The sequence below is a fragment of the Gymnogyps californianus genome, chromosome 14 (assembly GCF_018139145.2).
Source record: "Gymnogyps californianus isolate 813 chromosome 14, ASM1813914v2, whole genome shotgun sequence".
Classification (NCBI taxonomy): Eukaryota; Metazoa; Chordata; class Aves; order Accipitriformes; family Cathartidae; genus Gymnogyps; species Gymnogyps californianus.
In genome coordinates, this window is record NC_059484.1 from 19,449,504 (window position 1) to 19,470,372 (window position 20,869).

Consider the following 20,869-nt stretch of genomic DNA (forward strand, 5'->3'; position numbering starts at 1 on the left):
CAAAGTGAAACCAGCTTTGCTAAGGTATCATTTGCAACTGAGGAGAAAAAAGAAAAAAAAAAAAAAAAAGTTAAACAGTTCTAATTCTATTCCATACAATAGAAAAATAAAGACAATACATTTTTTTTTTCCCCCCAAACAAAATTCTAAAGGAATTACGTGCAACTGGAAGTTTCAGGTTTTGCAGCTTTTTAAAACAGAAATAATCATTATGGGTTTTATCACAAAATAGATTACTACTATTGCTATATCCCCAGTAGTTAGGAAAAAGCTACAATTTTCTGCTGAATGTTGTTCAAGCACAGTATTTTTATTGTATAACAACAATTTATCTAACTATTGGAGGTTGAGGGAGGGTTGTTTTCTTTTTGTTTTGTTTTACATAAACACATCCATGAAATTCAGCTACTGTCAAGCTCCCCTCTGCTTATGTTGCAACATTTGCTAATTAAGTAATGGCAGTAAACAATAATGCTAGGAAAAGAACACCGCTTGTAACAAAGGTCAAGCTCTTGGCACTATCATTTCTGGTCCATCAAGCACTTTACAACAACCGAACACTCAGAAGAGGATTAGGTTCCAAAGACAAAACCCACCCTTCTAATCCTAAAGAATAAACTACTCATATTTACAAGTCAATAGGTCAAGTTTAATTATTTCCTGGTGCGCATCATGGGATGTTTTATCAGTTATACCACAACAGAGCTCCTTCAAAAAGAGGAGGCGTCATATGGTTTTTCCCCAGCCATAACCACCACATTTTAAAAATACCAATTCTTAATTAACATACCCAACGTGTTTTAGAAACATGGATTTTAACTTTCTTAATGACTTATTCCATATTTTTCTCTAGAATACAAATGTGTAGCTTCTCTATCCATTAAGAGGTTTGCTGACATCAGTATGTTTCACTAATCTGCCGATTTTAATCAAGGCTTCAGAACCGTGTTCATTCCTAATTGTCTTGTAAAATTATACAATGAAATGTTTAGAATAAATAGAAACTCAGCACTGAAACCATTGACCAGGGAAGACGCTTTCTTCAGTAGCAGCATCCACTAACATTAATAACAGACAAGAAGAAAATATCATTAGCAAATACGTAATACGTAAGCAAAGATGCACATGTATTTGTCTAACAAATTTGTCACAATTTTTTTTTTTTTAAACTAAAGATCATTAATCAACATTAAAGTTCAACTATTTGCTTTATTGGTTGATTGCCACAGAATTAGTCTTAACTAGTTCAGGCGAATACATTAGGAAAAATTTAAAATAGCCAGAACCAGAGTGCGTGCACATCCAAGGGAAAGAGAGAGAGAGAGGAGGCATGAGGAGGAGCAAGCAGCAGCGTAACTGTCCCAGAGTCATCTAAATCTGCTCTGAAGTGATGGCTAAAGTCTTTGTGGGAATTTTAGGTAATCAGCAGTTACTCACTTTTTTTTTTTTTTAAAGAAATAATTTCAAGCATTAAATTAACTAATAACGAGCACTGTGACAGTAAAAGAACAGAATAATTAGGTTTTGGAGTCACCTAGTCATGTCTAGCATTAAACCTGGCATCTTCTAGTTAATAAATATTTACATTAAAAAAATTAACAGTACAGTACTTAAAGGTATGAAAACACTTAAGAGATTAATTGATTTCAGTATCAAAATGTAAGAGGACATTTGGAAATGGAAAAGGTTAAGTTGAACAAAGCTTTGCAAACGGAGGAGACAAAATTCTGTTTGGAAAGACAAGAGCAAGCTTTCATGCCGAGCATTCTTCCAAAGGAGAAGGAACATTTCTGTGACAAATTACTTTGAGAAGTCTTTAGTCGGCCATTAAACACCCACCCAAACCTAAAACATGCTGCTTCTCAAAGAGGAGTGCTCTGAAAAGTACATCTAATTCTGGAAGAGAGGGGGCAATCTTTTCTTTTGGGACTAATTCATCCTTTGCTGTGGTGCCAAGAACACGTGGTGTTGCTTGCAAGACCTGTCATTCCTTAGTCTTACTGGTTACCCAACTCAGCACGTCAACAGACTACCACATTCCAGCGAGACCGTGACCATGGAAGTCACTTCAGGGGGCCAGGTTTGCTCCCTGGGGAGGTCTGATCCAAGAAGCCCGTTTCAGCTGGCCGTCAGCACCTCTGCTTACAAACCATTGCAGCAGCTTCTCCAACCGTCACACCCCTAAACGCTAAGTCCTCTTGAGGTTGTACGTGGCGAGATACAGAAGAAAATCAGGAAAGCCTCATTAAGGTACAGCATGTTACATGCGCTTTAGTGCTTTCAAGCAGAGAGTGGAAAAATAATCCAATTAAGAATTTAAACTAATACAAATACTGGAAGTGTGAGAAAACATGAAACTAATATAAATTAAGGTTTACTTACAATACAGTAAAAACTATGTCAAAGGACATACTATACCAAAGGTATAACCGTTAAAGTTTTAAATGATCCAACAGTTAAAATTTTGCTTGATCTGTATATTTAATCATACATATTTTAACATCATTATTCTATAGCTTCCCACTGTTGGAAGCCCAGAAGAGTCAGTACTATTAATTACATTACGCTTTTTTTTATTTATAATTTTATTGTACGCTCCTGTCACTTAATATTTGTCTATTACATCTGCATCATTAATTTTCAGACACTCACTCACTGGCTTGCAACACTGTCATGGGAAAAAAATGTCTTCCACATACCAAAGGCAGTTTTGTTTACCCTTGATTTATGGATGCCTCATTTGCAGGAAACTTTGTTTTCTTCCTGATTCACTGCTATTCGTAATTAAAAATGCTTAAGCAATTGCATCATGTGAGAAAGGAATGCAAGTTAAACTGGCATGATATCATATACCAATCACTAATGGGTGCTCAGGCCACGGGATCAGACTAGAGCTACCGAAATGTAAAAGCGCAGAACTGCAAATAACACGGTTCTCAGTATCAGCCATTTCACTCGGTTCATCTGTCCCTTTTCCACTGCAGGATTTGCTAATACAGAGAAAACCCTCCATGACTGCAGAGCCAAACTCCAAAATCTTAAACGTGCTAGCACCTGAGCGCTTGGCTTTACTGACACAGGGGATGGATCAAAGTTGTTCACTGCAGAGAGCCTTTCGTATTTGAGAATACTCCAGTTTTCAAACTCATGCCCACTCCCCAAAATACTGGCAGGCATTAAAACTTCTTTAAGGCACTGGAGCTGTTATAACAAACCTTACTTTTACAAAGCAAACTACTCAGAAAAGCCTCCAACATAACATACTTTGAACATAATACAGTAGTTCTTTAAATAAGATGTACACAAACACAGCTTTCTAAACACAAATGTTTAAAAATGCTTCATATCCACCTGTTAAGCAACCTGAGGATTTGGTGCTGAAATATGTCTGGAATTTCAAGACTGACAAATTTTAGGAATAGCAGTCACATTTAACTTGAGAATTTCTTGATATCAATATGCTGAAGTTCTTCATTACTGATGGTTTCTCATTATGCAATACTCAACATACAGTACATACTTTAAAGGTAAAAACACAGCCTGTCCTGAAGAGCTTTCAGCCTACAAACAGATGGAGACTGAATGCCTTATTATTTATTTGAACACTAATTAGCAGGCATCTTCAAATTTACAATATTCTACTACATCCTGAAACAATATTTTCATCAAAGCCTCAGGCACTTTAAGATTTGTTCTGTATTTTCCAGGCACTACAAAAATCATAAAATTATCCTGGCTGTATAAGTTGGTATCAATAATGCACAGTTATCTGTGATTGTCGATAAAGCTATCTGCAGTAATACTCGGTGCTCTATTACATGTAGGACTGGGCTAGGACACTGATACACCAGTTTATCAGTATAACAAACAAAGGGTTTGCAATTTTTTGCAGATATTTTGTTCTTATGAATATACTTGTCTCTCAAACTGCCTGTCTGCCTGTCAGGCTGCTTTTAGGAACATAAAGATGAAGACAAATTGTACTTTTTGCCACTGCAAAGAGAACCCCGTGACCCCACACATCCAGTAACCTGGCTGGATCTCTCCAATGCAAAATATTTTGCATGCAAGTGCACAACTTGGCCTGGAAGAGACAAGTTGCCTAAGAAATGGACATGTTGGATGGTTGGTTGTTTTTTTAACAGATGAAAATGCTTTTTTCACAAGTCAGGGTTTACCCTTCATTTGAAAAGCATTTCATTTTTCCTCTCCTCAGACAGTGCCTCTTGTGCAAAACAGCTGTTCCAGCAAACACCCGGGACATTTACTGCAGTGTAGCTGCTGTTCAGATCCAAGATAAAATCCATTCAGTTACCACTGAATGTACTATACAAGTATCTTACGAATGGCTTGGAACAGCCATTAGTATTACTAAACCCCAATCTAAATACTCCAAAAACGTAATTTTACACTTAAATTCCTTGTCATTGGCTGGGAAGTAACAAAGAGGGGAAAACCTGCATAGCTGCATAATCGGCAGTAACACAGCCGCGCTGACTGCGGACGGAGAAGGCAGAATCTGCCCTTCTTACATTGCAGCCGCGGCATATGAGCGTAATTGACACTGAAATCCTCACGGGAATAACTTGTTTTTCTGGGCATCTGCACGGAGGTCTTAATTTGTCTAGATTTTTCTCAGACCAACCATCATCTGAGAAACTGGGCTGCTGGAGAGTCTCTCTGCTCCCTTTCTGGAGCACACCGTGACAGTCAGCACGGTCCCGTCAGGAGCCCTTGCAGCAGTTTGCAGCGTTTCCCATTGCACTGCAAACTGCTGAGCAGCCCCAAATGCATTCTATTTGCAAAACAGAGTAAGAAGATGGGGAAAAAAGTTACATGAGCGCAGACCAAAAGTTTCAGCAAATGCAGGTAGCAGGGTTTTCATGATACTTTATGCTGTGCAAGTCCCGAGCATTTCAAAGTAACTTAATTACAAAAATACTAGAACACTTAACTCCATCAGGAAATGGTTTAAAGGAAACCTGAAACCACAAGATACATGGCTGAATGCAAAATACCAATTTCAATTAATGCTCAGTCATCAAAAACCATTTTTTGCATTAGCTCTCAATAACAACAACATTTAGCAGGTTTATCTCTTAAGCTTGCTGAAAGTTTTAATTGGGAATGATTTTGGAGGCTGCGTAACATGCTATTCGATTTACAGGCTGCAAGCTCAAGATGTCTATACTAATTACTTTATACTCTGAACACGATGATGCTTTGAGGCAGCCTGTGTCTTACCTACCACTCTCTGTGAAGCTTTGCAGCTATTCCAGGCCATGTGATTAGATAGTCTTAGTAAAATTATATTTTAGATATAAACAAACTGCACATTACCCTTTGCTTCCAATTTCACATCTCTTGGACTTTTTTAGTTTAGCCAATACTATTTCTGTGGTGCGATCAGCATCCCTTGCAGTCTATAAAACCTCTATAGGGCAGCTGTTGTAAGAAACTATGAACAGAACAAAAGGAAATTACTGGGGGGGAGGGAGAACTATGGACAAGATTATTTGGTCATTTAGTTGTGACAGGTCTGAATACAGTCTTTCTTCATTCTTTTGGCTTTCTTAGAAGATTGTTCCATGTCAAAAAAGATGCACCACATGCTCTTAGTTTGCAACACCTTCCCAGCCCTTACTCAACGGCAGCACCTCCAGTACAAGGAGCTGCACTTCGGGAGACCAGGACACACGGCCTCTCACCAGCACGTTGCCTCTTCTCTTCCACGTTCCCTTCTTCCTCAGAGTACTTTCATCACAGCACTAGCACTGCCAGAAGAATTTCAATATGAACAACAATATCTGAATTAATTAGTTTTACAAAATACATTTATTGGTAGCATTCCCAAGTTGTTAGTTTACTTACTGGCTGTCAGGCAATGCTGCAAGTTACAGCCATCACTTACAGAAATACCCAGGGAAAACAGCACCTCATCTAGAGCCACAAATGCACTGAATAACCACTGCTTCTTATCCAGAGATGAGTATAAAATCTGTCTTGATAAGCACAGGGATGTAAGCCTCAAGCTGTCATTTTGAAAGCAGAAAAATAATCTACAACAGTTAGTTGCAAAGAGCTTTCCAGTGTGAAGCAAACACACGTGCACAGAGTATCGTCCTAAGACCTCTGCAATTTTTACACACAACCAGTAAGAAATTTAAAATCACAATTGTTTCAACCAGTATCTTCAGATTCCTTATTGACAACTGCAAGTTTGTCAAAAATTATGTTTACTGTACGCCAACAGTGGACTGGCACACATATGTATCTAGACCTTGGCAGCTGATGGAGGAAAAGCAGTATTCCACACTACAGCCATCGGGACCCAAACGGCAGAGACTGGGATAGAGACGAGAAAGAAGAGGAAGAGCAGAGGCTAAGGAGCACTGGGACAGAGCCTGGATACAGCAGGTACAGTCTAAGCAGAAAGCAGTATTTAAGAAAGTTAAATCTGGAAAGGAAGGATCAGTGGGGAAAAAAATGCCAGTATACCTTTTACAGGCAGAAGCTGGGAATGCAGGAGCTCTGAGCCGCTCATTTTCTTTTTCAGTGAATGGCACAAATTCACGAGAGTGTGCAGAAAACAGCACTACAGGTTTTAGAAGTAAAACTGATCTAGTTTTAGATGATACATTCAAGTTATAAATATATTTGAAAACAAAGTTACATATATCAAAATTTAAAGATTTCTAAAATACAAGAAATTTAAGTTGTGCAAATTGCAAATCTTTAATCCTGCATTCTTATTTACCAACACTGATGGTCCTGTAAAAGCACAGAATTTTCTGTGCTTCTGGTGCTTCACATAGAGTATACTGAAACACTATTAACAGTCACAGTAAGATTCAAAATATATTAAAACATTGTTATTCACAAATATTAACTTAATACAAAACAAGCGAAAATAATTTCAACCCAAGCTGCTGTTCATGATGCAAAACTGGACTTCCTCTTTCATTGTGACAATTTTCTTGATCCAAGCATTTGTGCCTTCTCCTTCTACACGAGAAGAGAAAGAGAAATGGCTTACTGAGTCTTTGACACGTCGGCAACTCTCGTGAAAAGATACCACAGTATGCCCATGAGTCTATTTGGAATAAAGTAAGTTTTCAGCCAAGAAACGCGCTACCTGAATAGGACAATGATTCCAATTTTCTCCACTTGTGAGATTTTTGGAAGGGCTGTTCATGAATTTCTTGGAAGGGCTCGGAAAAGAGAAGTGTTTGTTTTTAATAAGACTACATCTTGAATGTTTCAAGACTTTGTATTTTTCCCTTCGAGGTTCAATTCTCACAGCTGTAGGAGGCTGTCATCCACATAATTGGCTTCAAAAGTTCCTCCAGGCCCTTGATATATTTCCTATGGCTAATCTTGCTGTGAGTAATCTCCTTCAAATATCCTGTTCACATGAATTATCTTGATTAACAAGCAAGGTTAACACAAAAACTCTTTAACTTGCTGACATGATTTTCCTTCCACAAAATCTGTCAATCCTGTTCTTTTGTTCCAGCCATCGCTTTCATGTTAGAAGCAAATTCTTTTCCTACTATGCTACATCTATTGACAAATCCATTCTCCAGGCAATAGGGTAATCAAGGTTATGCCATCTTTGTACCTGATATTACTGATTGATCTGCTTCTTACCTTAAAAAAATCTTACAGGGCTTTTCTCATCATGATCGTCAGTGTCAGAATATTGAATAGATTTATCGTACCTGCATGCAGGTTTTACTCCTCGAATTTTTAAGCCAATTTCTGAATTACAGCTTGCATACAAATTCATCCAAGTTGAACAAAAAGCCCTTCTCAAGCAGTGAGCCACAGCTTACACCCTTACTCATTCAAATACTTAACAGAAAGTTAATAAAGCAGTGACTGCCCACCTTCTTATGCTTCCGTGGGGCTATGCCTCTTTCAGGTTTGAATCTATACAATATTTTATTTCAAAAAGATCTGCAGAAGAAAAGTAAAGCTTCCCTGAAGCTCTGTTGACTCTGAAACTACCGAATGGTAGATAGTGGATGAAACGAGGCATGCAAAAGAAGGAGAGCTTAAGCAACTTCTTAACGAGGTTAAATTTACAGTTGTCTACTAAAGTCTGCTCCTACCTGTCAAGGTAATCATGGGGCAAATGACAGAAAAAGGACAAGTATTCTGAGGAGGTACCAGGAAACAGTCATTAAATCATCATCACCTTCTAGTCTTATTTATGAAGACTGAAAGTATCTCACTAACAATCAATTGTAACGGCAGTTTCTCATATAATTATTAAACAAAAGTTGCTAGGCAATTAGTTTATAATAAAATCCTGAATTTTGAAGAATGATTGCCAAAAAAACAGATTAAAAACAACAACTTTACAAGAAAAGGGGACCTTAAAACCCTCTATTGCCCAGGAAACCAGCTTCCTCTAACTGAAAAACACCGATATCCTGCTTCTCACATTTTATAAAAAACTGTTCCAGTATTCCTGGCAAAAGAACCCTAAAACATACAGAAGTTGGTTAAATATGAAGTGTTCATCAAATGCTCCAGAGGACAAATATAAAATTGAAATTACCATGTCAACATTACAAAGAGATAACTGGGGATTGGGGGGTGTTACAAAGTATACACAAGGATTGAGTTTCAAACTAGAATCCATTTGCTAACTATTATCTGTTTTACAAAATGCCTCTGTCTGCCCAGTTCTTCCAGAATGACAATTATTCAAACCTGGCTCTTGACCTTTTCAAAGCACCAGGAGGTCTCCAGACTAAAGCCTAAATTCTCATCCTTGGTAGTTATCACCTTCCTCACATTAAGGATTCTATTTTGGTCCTCATTAATTTTCCCCCTGGACGTCTCAAAGCCATCATCAGTCTCCCGCATCACTTTTGTGCGGATGACACCTGTCTCTAACCTCGCTCACCTCTGCTCGTGTGTTGACACATTTATACCATATTCAAACAGATAAGCTTTATCTGATGCCAGTGTCTGAGCAGCAGTGAGCCTACCAAAAAACCTAACTGGCTGGAAGGATGTCTCCATTCCCTTCAGCAATCTCAGAACACTTCAAGCGTGGTTTTCTTTTAATTGCCTACGCTTGCCAACCACTTTCCTGCTGTGGAAATAAAAAAAAGCACAGATAAATCAGTATCCCAAACAACATACGCTTCCACAAAGTTTATTTCACTAACATCATACAGGTCGTATGCTCTTTAGGCATAGAGAGCATGGGATCAAGTTCTTCATCAGACAAAGATGAATTCTTTGAATGGACAAATGTCCTTCATATGTTCTTTTAAACTCATACAATTTTTTTTCCTATTACAGTAAATAATATTGCCAAAGGAGGTCAGGCATTATTTTCTAAAAATCAAGGCACAGAGCAACACCAAACTGCAGCAAGAGATATTGCTAAAACAACCCAAAACCAACAATAACAAAAAAAAACCCCAACAAACACCACACCCACAAAACCAACAATCAATTTAGGTAACTATCTTTACTATGTTATCAACATTAAATAGAGAGTTTTCAAAAATAAAGAAACTGTATTTCAAAGATGAATTTACACCTAATGGTATACTCTGGGTCATTTCCACTGTTACAGCTTAAGCAAAAGTACAAAAACAAACAAACAATTTATTTTTGTTGCTTATCAAAAAGAATAGCTCTGTAATACCTGAGGCAATGAGAATGAAGGCAATATTGTGTTTCCTTACAGACATGTGTTTAAGCCTCCTTTCAGAATGACTCACATAATCAGGAACTTGGTTGGGGACAAGGAATAATGCATAACATTAAGTATTATTTTAAATGTAATTAAAATGGTGCTAATTGCAATTATGGAAGAATACTACTAAATTATCCAAGGCACAGTTTCATATGAAAATAGCCTGTAAGTGACTGGTGACTGTGCAGCACCCTCAACTAAATATATGTTATATGAAGTGTTCAAACCAGGGAAAGTAACTTAAGTTTATCCCACTGTACTTAAAAAAAAAAAAAAAAAAAAAGGCAAAAAAGCATTATATTTTAAATTCTAAATTGAGGTTGGACAATGCACGAATGTAATTTGAACGAAATGGAAAGTAAGCTGCGCTCTTCCTTCTCCTGTTCTCGTGTCCAAGCAGCACTTCTCCTTCCCCATCCGCGTGCATGGCCCCAGAGTCCCAGGGAGGAAGCAAAGAGGAGAAGGAATTTACAGGCGGCCCCAGAGTCAAAAGCATCGGGGGAAACAAAAAGGTTCAAAGATTTTCATCCTTTTGCACTCCTTAACTCCTAACTAATTAACAGTAATTTTAGTTCACCTAATTGTACATGTGTGCATTTCTCCTTCAAACCTTCAGCACATCAAAACTCCTCTGACATTTGAATTTTTCATTTTTTCCCCCCACTGCAATGAAGACACGGACAGGGAACAACCTGGCTATCCAGCAGAGGAGTGCATTCTCTTCCTTTTCACATCATCTCACTACATAAGGGGATAATACACACCAGGAATCACACCATGTATACTGTGACCTGCCAGCAGTTTCATCTAACAGAACTCTGTGACCCTTTCACCATCTAGCAGCTATTTTTCCTCATTATCCATATTAAAATTAGTGGTAATCTTGTGAGCTAGCAATAACAGACCTATTTTGCCTTCTGTTTTTTCTTTTTAAAAAAAAAAAGCACAAAAAACCCTTAATGATGCTTTTAAGTGACTTATTCCTCAAGTTTCGCAAAACAATGATTTGAGCTAGGTTTCATGCAAATATTAACTTGCCATGTCCTCACTTCTGGCACTGTTGAACTCCAGTCACTCAATGAGCACTAAGTTTAACATCCAGCCTATAACTAACCAAGAATCAAGTTGAAAAATTGAGTCTTATATGTTCTTATTAGTACTTACCATGAAATTCAAGTATATGGAAATGTATTTGAGCTGGAGTTGATATTTTTAAGTCTATCAACTCATGCCGAGTAAAGCACCACTGATTAATCTGAGTTTCATAAGCACATTGGTATAGGCACATTAGCGAAGAAAGGAAAGACATTACGTTGGTACCCACTCTTTATTAATCTCCTTGCGCTGTGTTATGGCTAGAAGGGAAGCAGTCCTACTCCAGCCCAGCAGCAACAGCACACCGCAGGAGCAGGAGAGGAGACCACGTTGGCGAGCACAAAGGCAGCAGTGGCTGCAGGAGTGAGCCAGTGCCCCACTGCCCACGGGAGAAAGAGTTCATCACAGAACCACCACGCAGGGGGAAAGCCATTATTTTGTTTGATAAGAGGCAGCAGCACTTCTGATAGTCTCATCAAAAACTATCCAAACTGGGTACCAAGGCAAGTCTGAATTTTTTTTTTTTTTTTTTTAAAACCTCTCCTGTCTAGCCTAGAAGCGCAGCTTGAATACAAATAAGCCACATGCAGCTTCAAGATACAGTGAAGTAAGATGTCTGAGTCATGTACAAGGTCAGAGTATTACTCTGAGTACGCAGAGTGTTCCTCTGAGTACTCAGAGTATTACTCAGAGTGTTACTTGAGCAAGGTCCAGCTCAAGTCGAATAGTATGCTTCAGTGAAAGCATGTCACAACATTCACTGTGCTTCAACTACGAGATGCTGTCAGACTCCTGTCATATGCTCTCTGTAACCGATGCTGCTGGCCTCTATTTTCTTGCTTCACATAAAAAAAATCATATGTGCCATTAAATACAGCCTCCAACCAAATGGTAGAAGCTATGTGATCTACAGTCATTTTTTGTTTTTTGAGACAGGGAACTCTATACAAAACAGTTACACAACAGGAATTATTCAAAGAGGCTCCCAAGTTAACAAGGTAACTACAAACTCTCTTATAAAAAGCCAAACGAGATTTAAAAACCATGAAGTGCGGTATTTCACACAGAAATTTCAACGTGCAGAAAAAGTGAGAGGGAATTTAAATCAAATTAGCAGAACATTTCTTCCACTATCAAACTTTAGAAAAACAAAATAACGAAAAAATTATTTTAAAATTGTGAAAAATTTACAGTAACACCAACATATAAGAAAGCATTTATTAAAAAAAAAAAAAAAAAAAAAAGAGATCTTGCCTTACTTTAAATAATAATAACAACTTTACATACCTGCAAGGTGGTAAAAACATGGAATCCTTCATAAGCACAGATCCAGAAAGCAGTATATACCAGCATCTTGCAATAGTTTCTGAGCTGTAAGAAAAGAAATCATTGATATCTACTTTCTTCTGACAGCAACTCAGAAATACATTATCCAAAATGTTATTGTAGTAAAATAATGACCTACCACTCTACCAATTTGCTATGTGGACTGGAAACCTAAGAACTTTCACTGAACGCTACCAAGAATTAACTTTTTTTTTTTTAAAAACGTCTACATCCAGAATGTTTCTTATACCTTACAATTTGACATTTAAGTCAACTTAAAAATTTATTTTATTAAAATGAAATTATTAATTTTCACTAAAAACATTTCATTCCAGTGAAAGTGTACACAAAGCTACAAACACAGGAAAATTTTTATTCTGTGCTAAAGTTGATTAGCAGTTCAACATGGACGGTAACACTACATGGACCTGTCAAGTGTTACAGATCAAATACAAGACCCATACATCTGACTCCTGCTTTGCATTCCTCCATCTCTGCACTTGCATCGCACACACATGCAGTATTGTCTCCTATTGTGCCATTTGACCCCAGATGGACGGATAAGGGATCAGCCAACGTTTCAACCTACAGCCCATGGGTCTGCGCAGAAGCTGCCGTGTTTTACTGCAGTAGATTTTGCCTCTTCCTAGAGCGCTGCATTGACGCTTCCCAGCTACAGCCTAACATCCTCTTCCTCTTTCAGGACGCAACCCCACACATACCCATCGACCTGGTACTGGAGCACATTTGTGTCACACATACCCACCACACAAACTAGTAGGTGGCATCTCATTTAGACTCAGGTGCACTGAAAGATGTGCCTTATACAGAAAGCTAGGGTTAGCTGTGAGAGGATAAATACACCATAAGCAATGCTAAAATACAAGAAGGAAAAAAAAAAAAAGAGTATATTTGCCTCCCAGCAGGAACCTAAAAAGAACTCTAAGTTAAAATACTAATTCTAGCAATTTAAAAGCAGAGACAGTGTTTGAGCTCCATCCCTCCTCCGATACAGGATACTCCTACAAAGCAACTGGGTTCCTGAGAAGGCAGCCAGTGCCAGCTCCAGGGGAAGAGTGCCACCTACTGAGTCGTCACCGCCGCTCCCACGAACCGCTGAGGTGACACCACCTGCTTTTTAATCGATCTTGCGTGTGCACAGACACACCTCTCTTGTCCGTGGGAGCCGTGCTGATAATTCATGGGCACCTCTCAAAGGTCAACACCGTACTACTGTTACAACCGCCTCCTGTCAAAGCTTTTAACCAGTCTGGCCAAGCTTAAATGTTCTAAAGCCTTCTATTTACAACTACTGAAAAAGCAAGCGATATATTAGAACATACAAAGCAGTGGTTTTGTTTATACTTCTACTGAAGAACTCCAACAAGTGATATGTACTTACCAAAAGAGAACTTGGTTGCCCTTGTACCTCTCATAGCGGGCACTTGATGACATTATTCTGAGGGAGGAGGAGAAGTTTAATTTCAATTTTAATCCCCAAAGATCATAAGCCATTAATCACCACATTTCAGTAGAATTGCTTTAAGGCTCTAAGACTTCAAATTCAACTATTTTTTTGTTCTAAACAAAGGATGTGCTTAACCATAAAATTCAAATTATTACGGTGTTCTTCATTATCCAAATAGATAATATACAGCATGTTCTCTAAGTGTTTAAATCACTCCCACACATTGGAATTACCCATAGCAACAGAACTGAAGGAACTAAAATACTTCCAACGCACTTTTTGTGCTTTGTTGGCCTTCCATTTTATGTATTCTGAGATCATCCGAATGTCTGAAGCATTAAAAAGCTTTTGTAATCTAGAGTTAACATAGGGCACTGTCTACACAGTCCTTTGTAGACAAATGGGAGTAAGCTCTGCCTTCGTGCTTAGCAAAGCTAATTAGTTTAGATTCCGTGCCACGTTATTGCAGTGACTTAACTCAGCAATGGACTTGGCCAATGCTCTGTCACCTCAAAGTGGGGGCAGACAAAAAGCTTTGCTCATCTCCACAAAAACACAGTCATAGATACCAGTTGTGCTAAGCATCACTAACTAGCTCCAGAGTACTTTACCTTAGCTGATGTTCCCTGAAATGTGAGAGTATGTCCAGTCCATGAAGGAAAGAATAGATAGTATTTAAGTCCTAAAAAGAAAGAGAGAAAAAAAAAAAGACATGAGCAACTTCATTCACAGCATCTAATCACTTCAGCATTATCTTCTCAGATTCTGCAATAAGTTATACAGACTTATGAGACATAATTCTAGAGACAAAGCCCAAATTAGTAGGTAGGTCAGGACACACGCAGACTTGAAGAACCCTGTCCACACTTAAGCTGTGGAAGTGAAAACAGTGAAGTCCAACTGATGCATAAACACTCACCTGAAAAAGATTAAAAATATCTCTGAAAATATTATTTACATGAATGGATACAGCAGCAAGCAACATGTGGAATAAGCCAAATAGGACAGTCCTATTGATCCGAGGTCAAAAATTGTTGAAACCTAATGACACCTCTTTAAAGTAGGAATTTTGCAAAATTAGTTTGCTAATAGCAAAGAACCCTAGTGAAAACCTAAACCACGTAATCTAGCCACTATATATGGTGCAGAGAACCACAGCACCTTTTCATAGTAAAAGTGTTATGTTTAGAGAGAAAAAGCTATTTCATGTCCACCTCAGATCTAGCTGGTAGCCCTACTACAAACTCTACTCCATCCTACTGCCTCTCTAACTCAGTCTAGTCCTTGACTGGAGGGTAACATTAGAAGTTACTCCAAAATACTCTTTGGCAAAGATGAAGACAATGAAGTTTTAGATTTGTCTCCCACCTCCTGCTCCCAAGACTCAGCATCACATCAGTGCCATCCATTAGCAACCACAGAAGCAAACAACTTTTTTTAAGCAACAATATTAAAACATGAAGATTATTTCACTTTAAAAATTGGACTTTACATAGAAGCTGTAATTAGGAGTTACAGCTGTTTAAACTTCTCACCAGACAGAATCCTCTTCAGTCACAAAAATATCTGTGCTGATGGTGCAGACCACATGCTAGGGAAAAGCTCACTAGGGCTATTCATCATTTAATTTACTATCCTGAACAGGTGGGCTGTTAGCATTAAATACATGCACAACAAAGTCATTATATACCACATCGCAGTCTCTCCAGCTTGGCCTTGGAAAATATGTTCTGAATTTTCAAGTGCTGCATTTATACAGTGTTTACAAAAGATAAATCAATATGAATGCTAGCCTCAGAATTTACAATGGATTTACTTTAGAAAAGTTCTTTGGCTTAATAGTAAATGTTTAGAAATATAACGGATATAGACTGTTACATCAAATGAAAGGTCATACGTAATTGCAGGCCATGTAAAACCAATAAAACTCTGATTTATTTTTTTCAAATGTCATTACCAAACCCCATGAAAATTAAACAGAAGGCCTGAATGCTTAACACATATTTATAACGCACCCGTTTCACACAGTCCAATCTCATTTTAATCCTCCGGCTGTGAATTGCCACAAACTTGATTTTCTTAGTGAAACACCCAAGAGCACTAGCTATGAATCAGACTCCAAACACACCACTTGCTTGTGGTGATCAAGCTTGACCACCACGGCCTGTAAGAGATGGCTACCTGGCAGCCAAAGGGTCACTCGAGGTATTGGACCAGCTCAGTTATTGAGCTCTTCCCCTTTCTGAGCAGGGAACTGCCTCGACTTCACCATCAGAAAACATTAGGCACGGGAATGCAGCAACAATATCCTCTGACCATATAGTATCTTAGTAGCTAATAGTATCTTAGTAGTTAAAAAATTTATGGAACAACTGAAATAAAAGCACTGTGTTCCACATTCTTCCTCCTCCACCTGGAGGGCTGCCTCTCCCAGGCCAGAAGCACACTCAGACGGGCAGGTAAAGGAAGGACGAGTAGCGGATATTCTCAACTCCTGTTGAAGCTGGGCTACCAGGCAGCCAGGAGGGAGTTAGTATTTGGTGTTACAATTAAAACTAAATTTTTCAATCTTCATAACTCATTGCGTCTATATACGCTTTCCTACATTTTCCAATATTTTCCTACATAACTGAGACAAAGATATAACAGAATGTCTTTAAAAATACGTTTTAGATTAGCAGTTCTATTGTCATCAGTTACAGAGAATTGTAAGCAGAACAAAAGCTTATGTTCATGTTTAATCACAAAGTTTTTAAGTTGTATAGATGAAAAGCGACCACATCCTTACTTGAGAATTATTCTCTACAACTCCAGAGAGCACAGCCCCTTAGCAGGTTAAGTCAGCATGGGCTGTCTCCTGCACTCCACCTGCAGCCGGGCTGACCAAACAGGACTACTGTACGGACCCACTGTGCTTATTTAGGAGCTTGATGAATAAACAGTTGGTAAATTAAAGAGATAAACATTTGCTTAACGGGATTCATGCCTGCAAAGCATCCCGCAGCTCAGACTTCGGCTGTTGAGATGTGCAGCGGCAGAGAGAACAGCTGAGCCAGAGCACAGCACAGAAAAGGGAAGGCAAAGCTTCCTACTCCCTCATCACAGCAAAAGGCATTTAACTTACGCTGGCCAGTATTACTGCTTTAATATTGATAAATGAAGTAAGAAACATCACATTGTTCACTGCCCAGCCAGGTGACATTTCAACAAGCTAAACATATTAGATACTCATACATCAGTTTCTATAGGCATTTTTAAATCAGCATCTGTAACACTCTCCCTGAAAATAACTGACTTTTAAAGCAATCACCTCTCCTAATTAAGCAGAGCACATGATTTTGTTGGGTGCCACTGAGCACAAGAGCTAACTCAGCAATCGTGTCTCCCAGCAAGGTCTGCAGGCTGCCTCTTTCCTCCAGTGTGCCGAACGTACCGATCCAATGCGTTTTACGTGTCTTGTTGAAATAATGCTTTTTTTGTTTGTTTAAATAGATTCTTTACAGACAGCCAGGTGAAATTCCTCCTCTCCCTCACATGCCACTTCAAAGTCTAACAGGGGAGGTTACGTGCAGCTAATCTAGCCCAGTTTTTCCTAATAACATGAAAATTCCGTACCAGTTGTATTTTGCAAAGTTTTCCCTGTTACTCCCATCCCATTTAAGAATAAGTGCTTATAATAGCACTGAAATTATGTTTGAGAGACTACATTTAGAGGCTCGTTTTATAGTTTTGCAAGCAAGGAACATAATTTAGTCCCACCGCAGCTGGAGGCAGCGAGCGGCCGATGACGGGCAGGTGCTGCGGCCACCTCACGGACAGACCCTGCCAGCCCGGCGGCACCGCGCACCCAAAAAATCCTCCATCAGAGATGAAAGCATTCATTTCTCTAATTCAAGGTTTATAAAACTGAAAATAGGATTAGAAGCTGTTATTTTGAAAAACGGATTTATGTTGCCACACCAGTTATAAACAGCAGACAAACACATAACCACAGTACAAAGGGTAGAGATAATTTTCAGATACCCACTATGAAAAGAAAGGGCTATAAAAGGACAATACCAAAGGGCAACAATCAGTGTTACAACAGCAGAACGCAAAGCATTTGCTAGAAAGTTACAGGCCCTTTCCATACCCTTCCCTATAATCTCTTTAACGTACTTTTTTCTGCCAAAACCCAACCGAAACATGATTATTGATGAAAAACAATTTCTCCACATGTTCTAAACTAGGGACCAAGGTCACCGTTATTTTATTTTGTAATCTTTATTTTCAGAGCTTTTCATCAGCTGAAATAATAGCTGGAACTAAAGCACAGTATCTACCTTCAAATGGTATGCCCACACACATTCTTCAGTCTTTGACAGAAAACTACCTTGCCTAGGTTATTTAAGGAGAAATTAACTCACATCTTCTATCCAACTAGCTAAAACTGCAGCTCCAGTGAGCCAAGGGAAGGGGAGAAACTGGGCAAAGAGTGGAGGGAAGCAGGCAGGAGTTGTTAATCTTGCTAGGAAGGAGATTTTCTAGACTACAGAGAGACGAAACGTGAACACTGCGACCACCAGTGATCCTGCACAAAGCTGCCCAGGATGGCTTATTTTCTTTGCCCCCAGTTCTCACAGCACCAAGTTCACGAGCAGAGGTGTTCTCAGCTGCTATGTTCAAAAAGCAGAGGACATCTCTTTCTTCATATTCTTCACATGAAAGAATACACTGTATAAAATAGCGTGTGTTTAAGCAGAAGTGCAGAAATCAAGGGATCGCTCTGCAGATGGCACTGTTATCGCCAAACCCGGCCACAAGGAAAGCGTGGCCCAGCACCGATATGCCAGCAACCCCCAGCTCCATTCAGCAGCAGCTTTTATCATCCCTGACACACACATCCTTCCGACAAAAAGCTTAACCAGCTGCTAAACCAAAGGCAGTGTAAAACCATGGAGATTTTAGTAACAATATAATGTTATATAAATCAGCTTTCTTTTATGGTAACATCCTCATCCCAATATACCATGAAGCGAGCAACTTGAATAACTAGACCACTTCTCGTTTTCCCTGCCAGATGCCAACTACGTACTTACCACAAGATGCCACAACTGTAGAATAAGGGAAAATAAAAGAAGCGCCAGTAGCATCAACTGAAGACTCATCACATGAAAGCAAACCAGATAACTACTACTCATCACCCATTTACCCCAAAACACTTTTATTTGAAAGTAATTTGCTACTTTTTTTTACAAGGATGGTGAAATATTAATTTCTTACTTGCTAAGATGTAACTTTTAAAAATAAAGAAATAAAGTCAGCCAAAAAAGTCATCATGAGAATATAATCAAACCTCAAAATTGCTGGGGAAGTGGTGATCATCCTTAGTTTCGTTATCAGCGTCTTTTTTAAAATACGACCAAGATCTGGATGCTTCCGTACAAGTACCATAGCGCAGAAGCACCAAGCGCTGCTGGAAGCAATCTTCTCCCCCTACGGCCACCTCTACTTCAGCAGTATGCCAAGCAATACAACGGCCTCTGTACCCTTTTATTAACCCAGGAAACTTGTTGAAGCATAGTCCTAAGGCTAAAGTGATTTACGCAGCCGCCTTTGAAGTTTCAGTTAACTCTTAACAATTTAATGTCCACCCTCTATAAGGAGTTTATCCCTGCCTCTGTCACCTGAGCTGGTGAGCAAAATTTGTGAGTTTGTATCGCTTCCTTCTGCTTCACCCTCTTCTCTCCCAATCTTTTGCCTTTAATCCAAGGAGCAACTTTAAAAGCTTGGAATTAAGGATCCAATGGAATGACGGTGGTCTTGAGTATGGAGTTCTGAATACAAAGTTTTCCAACCAACCACCACCAACAAATCCAGCCAGTACAGCTGTAATTCACATGAACTGCATTCATATGCTGTAAATCCACAATAATGTCCAAGACAAATTCCCTTACAGCGTTAAAAGTGGGCAAAAGTAGTGTGATGCTCTGGAATGAAGATGAAATGATTGCATCAAGAGCAACTTTGCTCTTGACAAACATAAAATGAAAACCTGATGCTTTACTTGATGTGACCCCAGCCAGGTGTTCCAGTAACACATGATTATTTCAAAACACTAAGCAGGAAATCTGCTCTATTTCTAAGGAAAATAAATTGTTCCGAAATGACCTCATAGTTGCAAGTTCTGATAAATCTCGCAAAGAGCCATCCTCAGCAATTGGACTGAGGTATCAGGGAAGCTGAGGAAACCATAAATCCCCGCAGACTCCCTTTAGCATGGCCCGGCGCGTTATGTGTTTCATGTCATATGAAAGGGGAGAGGCAGCACGGTCCCCGAACAGCTGCATCCAGCCACAGCCACCCTGCACCGACCGTGGGGCAGCTGCTCGCTGCAGCGGGGCTGGGACTCGGAGATCCAGTAGACTCCTTCCAGCTCCCAGATCCCAATGAGCTTGGCCTTCGTAGATGCCCTAAGATCCACACTGAACCCTAAATGAGGGGTCTCAAAGAATGCAGACTAGCAGGTATTATTCAGTCAGTCCAGAGTTTTGCACAGGGAATGAGAAGAGAGCAGAAACTTGCACAGCAGTACCAGCACTTCAAAGCCGCACAGAAGAAACAGCTGTGTCAGCAAGTTCCAGACAGATTGCCCTCACATGCAAACCTGTCCCAAAGAGCTGCGCAAAACCTGTCTCTCAATTCCACCCCAAACACATTAAATTCCTGTTGCAAGAACATATGCTTGGCTCACTCGAGGCTCCCCACGCCCAACCCACATGGGCTGCCAAGCCACCCAGGATTCCCTGGTTCACATACAAGAACCTGCTTCTTACAGAAGCGCAAAGGATACCTGACGGGATTTTGCATTCATGCTTTTCCCAAGGTAAGACAAGACAGTTGCCAGGATGCATATTTTATATGCTTCAGAGCAAACAAAAATGTTGGTATCTTCTAAAGATCTGTTACAGATTCAGCTGTATTAATATACTTTAAAAGAAACAGACACACATTTCTGCCTTTGAAACAACAGTTAAACCATATGGTAACAGCTTCCCAAATTCCACTGACATTCAAAAAGACTATCAGGTACAAAACCTTGCAGGGAAGGAAGCTGCATGGTTGAAAGCTGCCACAATCTCCCTATTTGTTTGTTACAGAGAGCTGCTGCTTCCTCTTCAGTGCTCTGACCAGAAAGCACCAAGCAGGAAAGAGGGCTGGAAACAAACTTCAGCAGAATCAAGCACTCACTTGGTATCAGGACAAGGATTATAACA

The 20,869-nt window shown here is 39.3% G+C and overlaps 1 protein-coding gene across 1 annotated transcript in view; it reads right to left on the reverse strand.

The window, feature by feature from the left end:
* The window catches only part of RAPGEF6 (Rap guanine nucleotide exchange factor 6), a 134,358-nt gene that overhangs the window by 92,866 nt on the left and 20,623 nt on the right, over positions 1 to 20,869 (reverse strand). Inside the window, 3 exon segments of the mRNA XM_050905020.1 lie at positions 12,107 to 12,190; positions 13,548 to 13,604; positions 14,225 to 14,295. Of these exon segments, the coding sequence (XP_050760977.1) occupies positions 12,107 to 12,190; positions 13,548 to 13,604; positions 14,225 to 14,295 (212 nt within the window).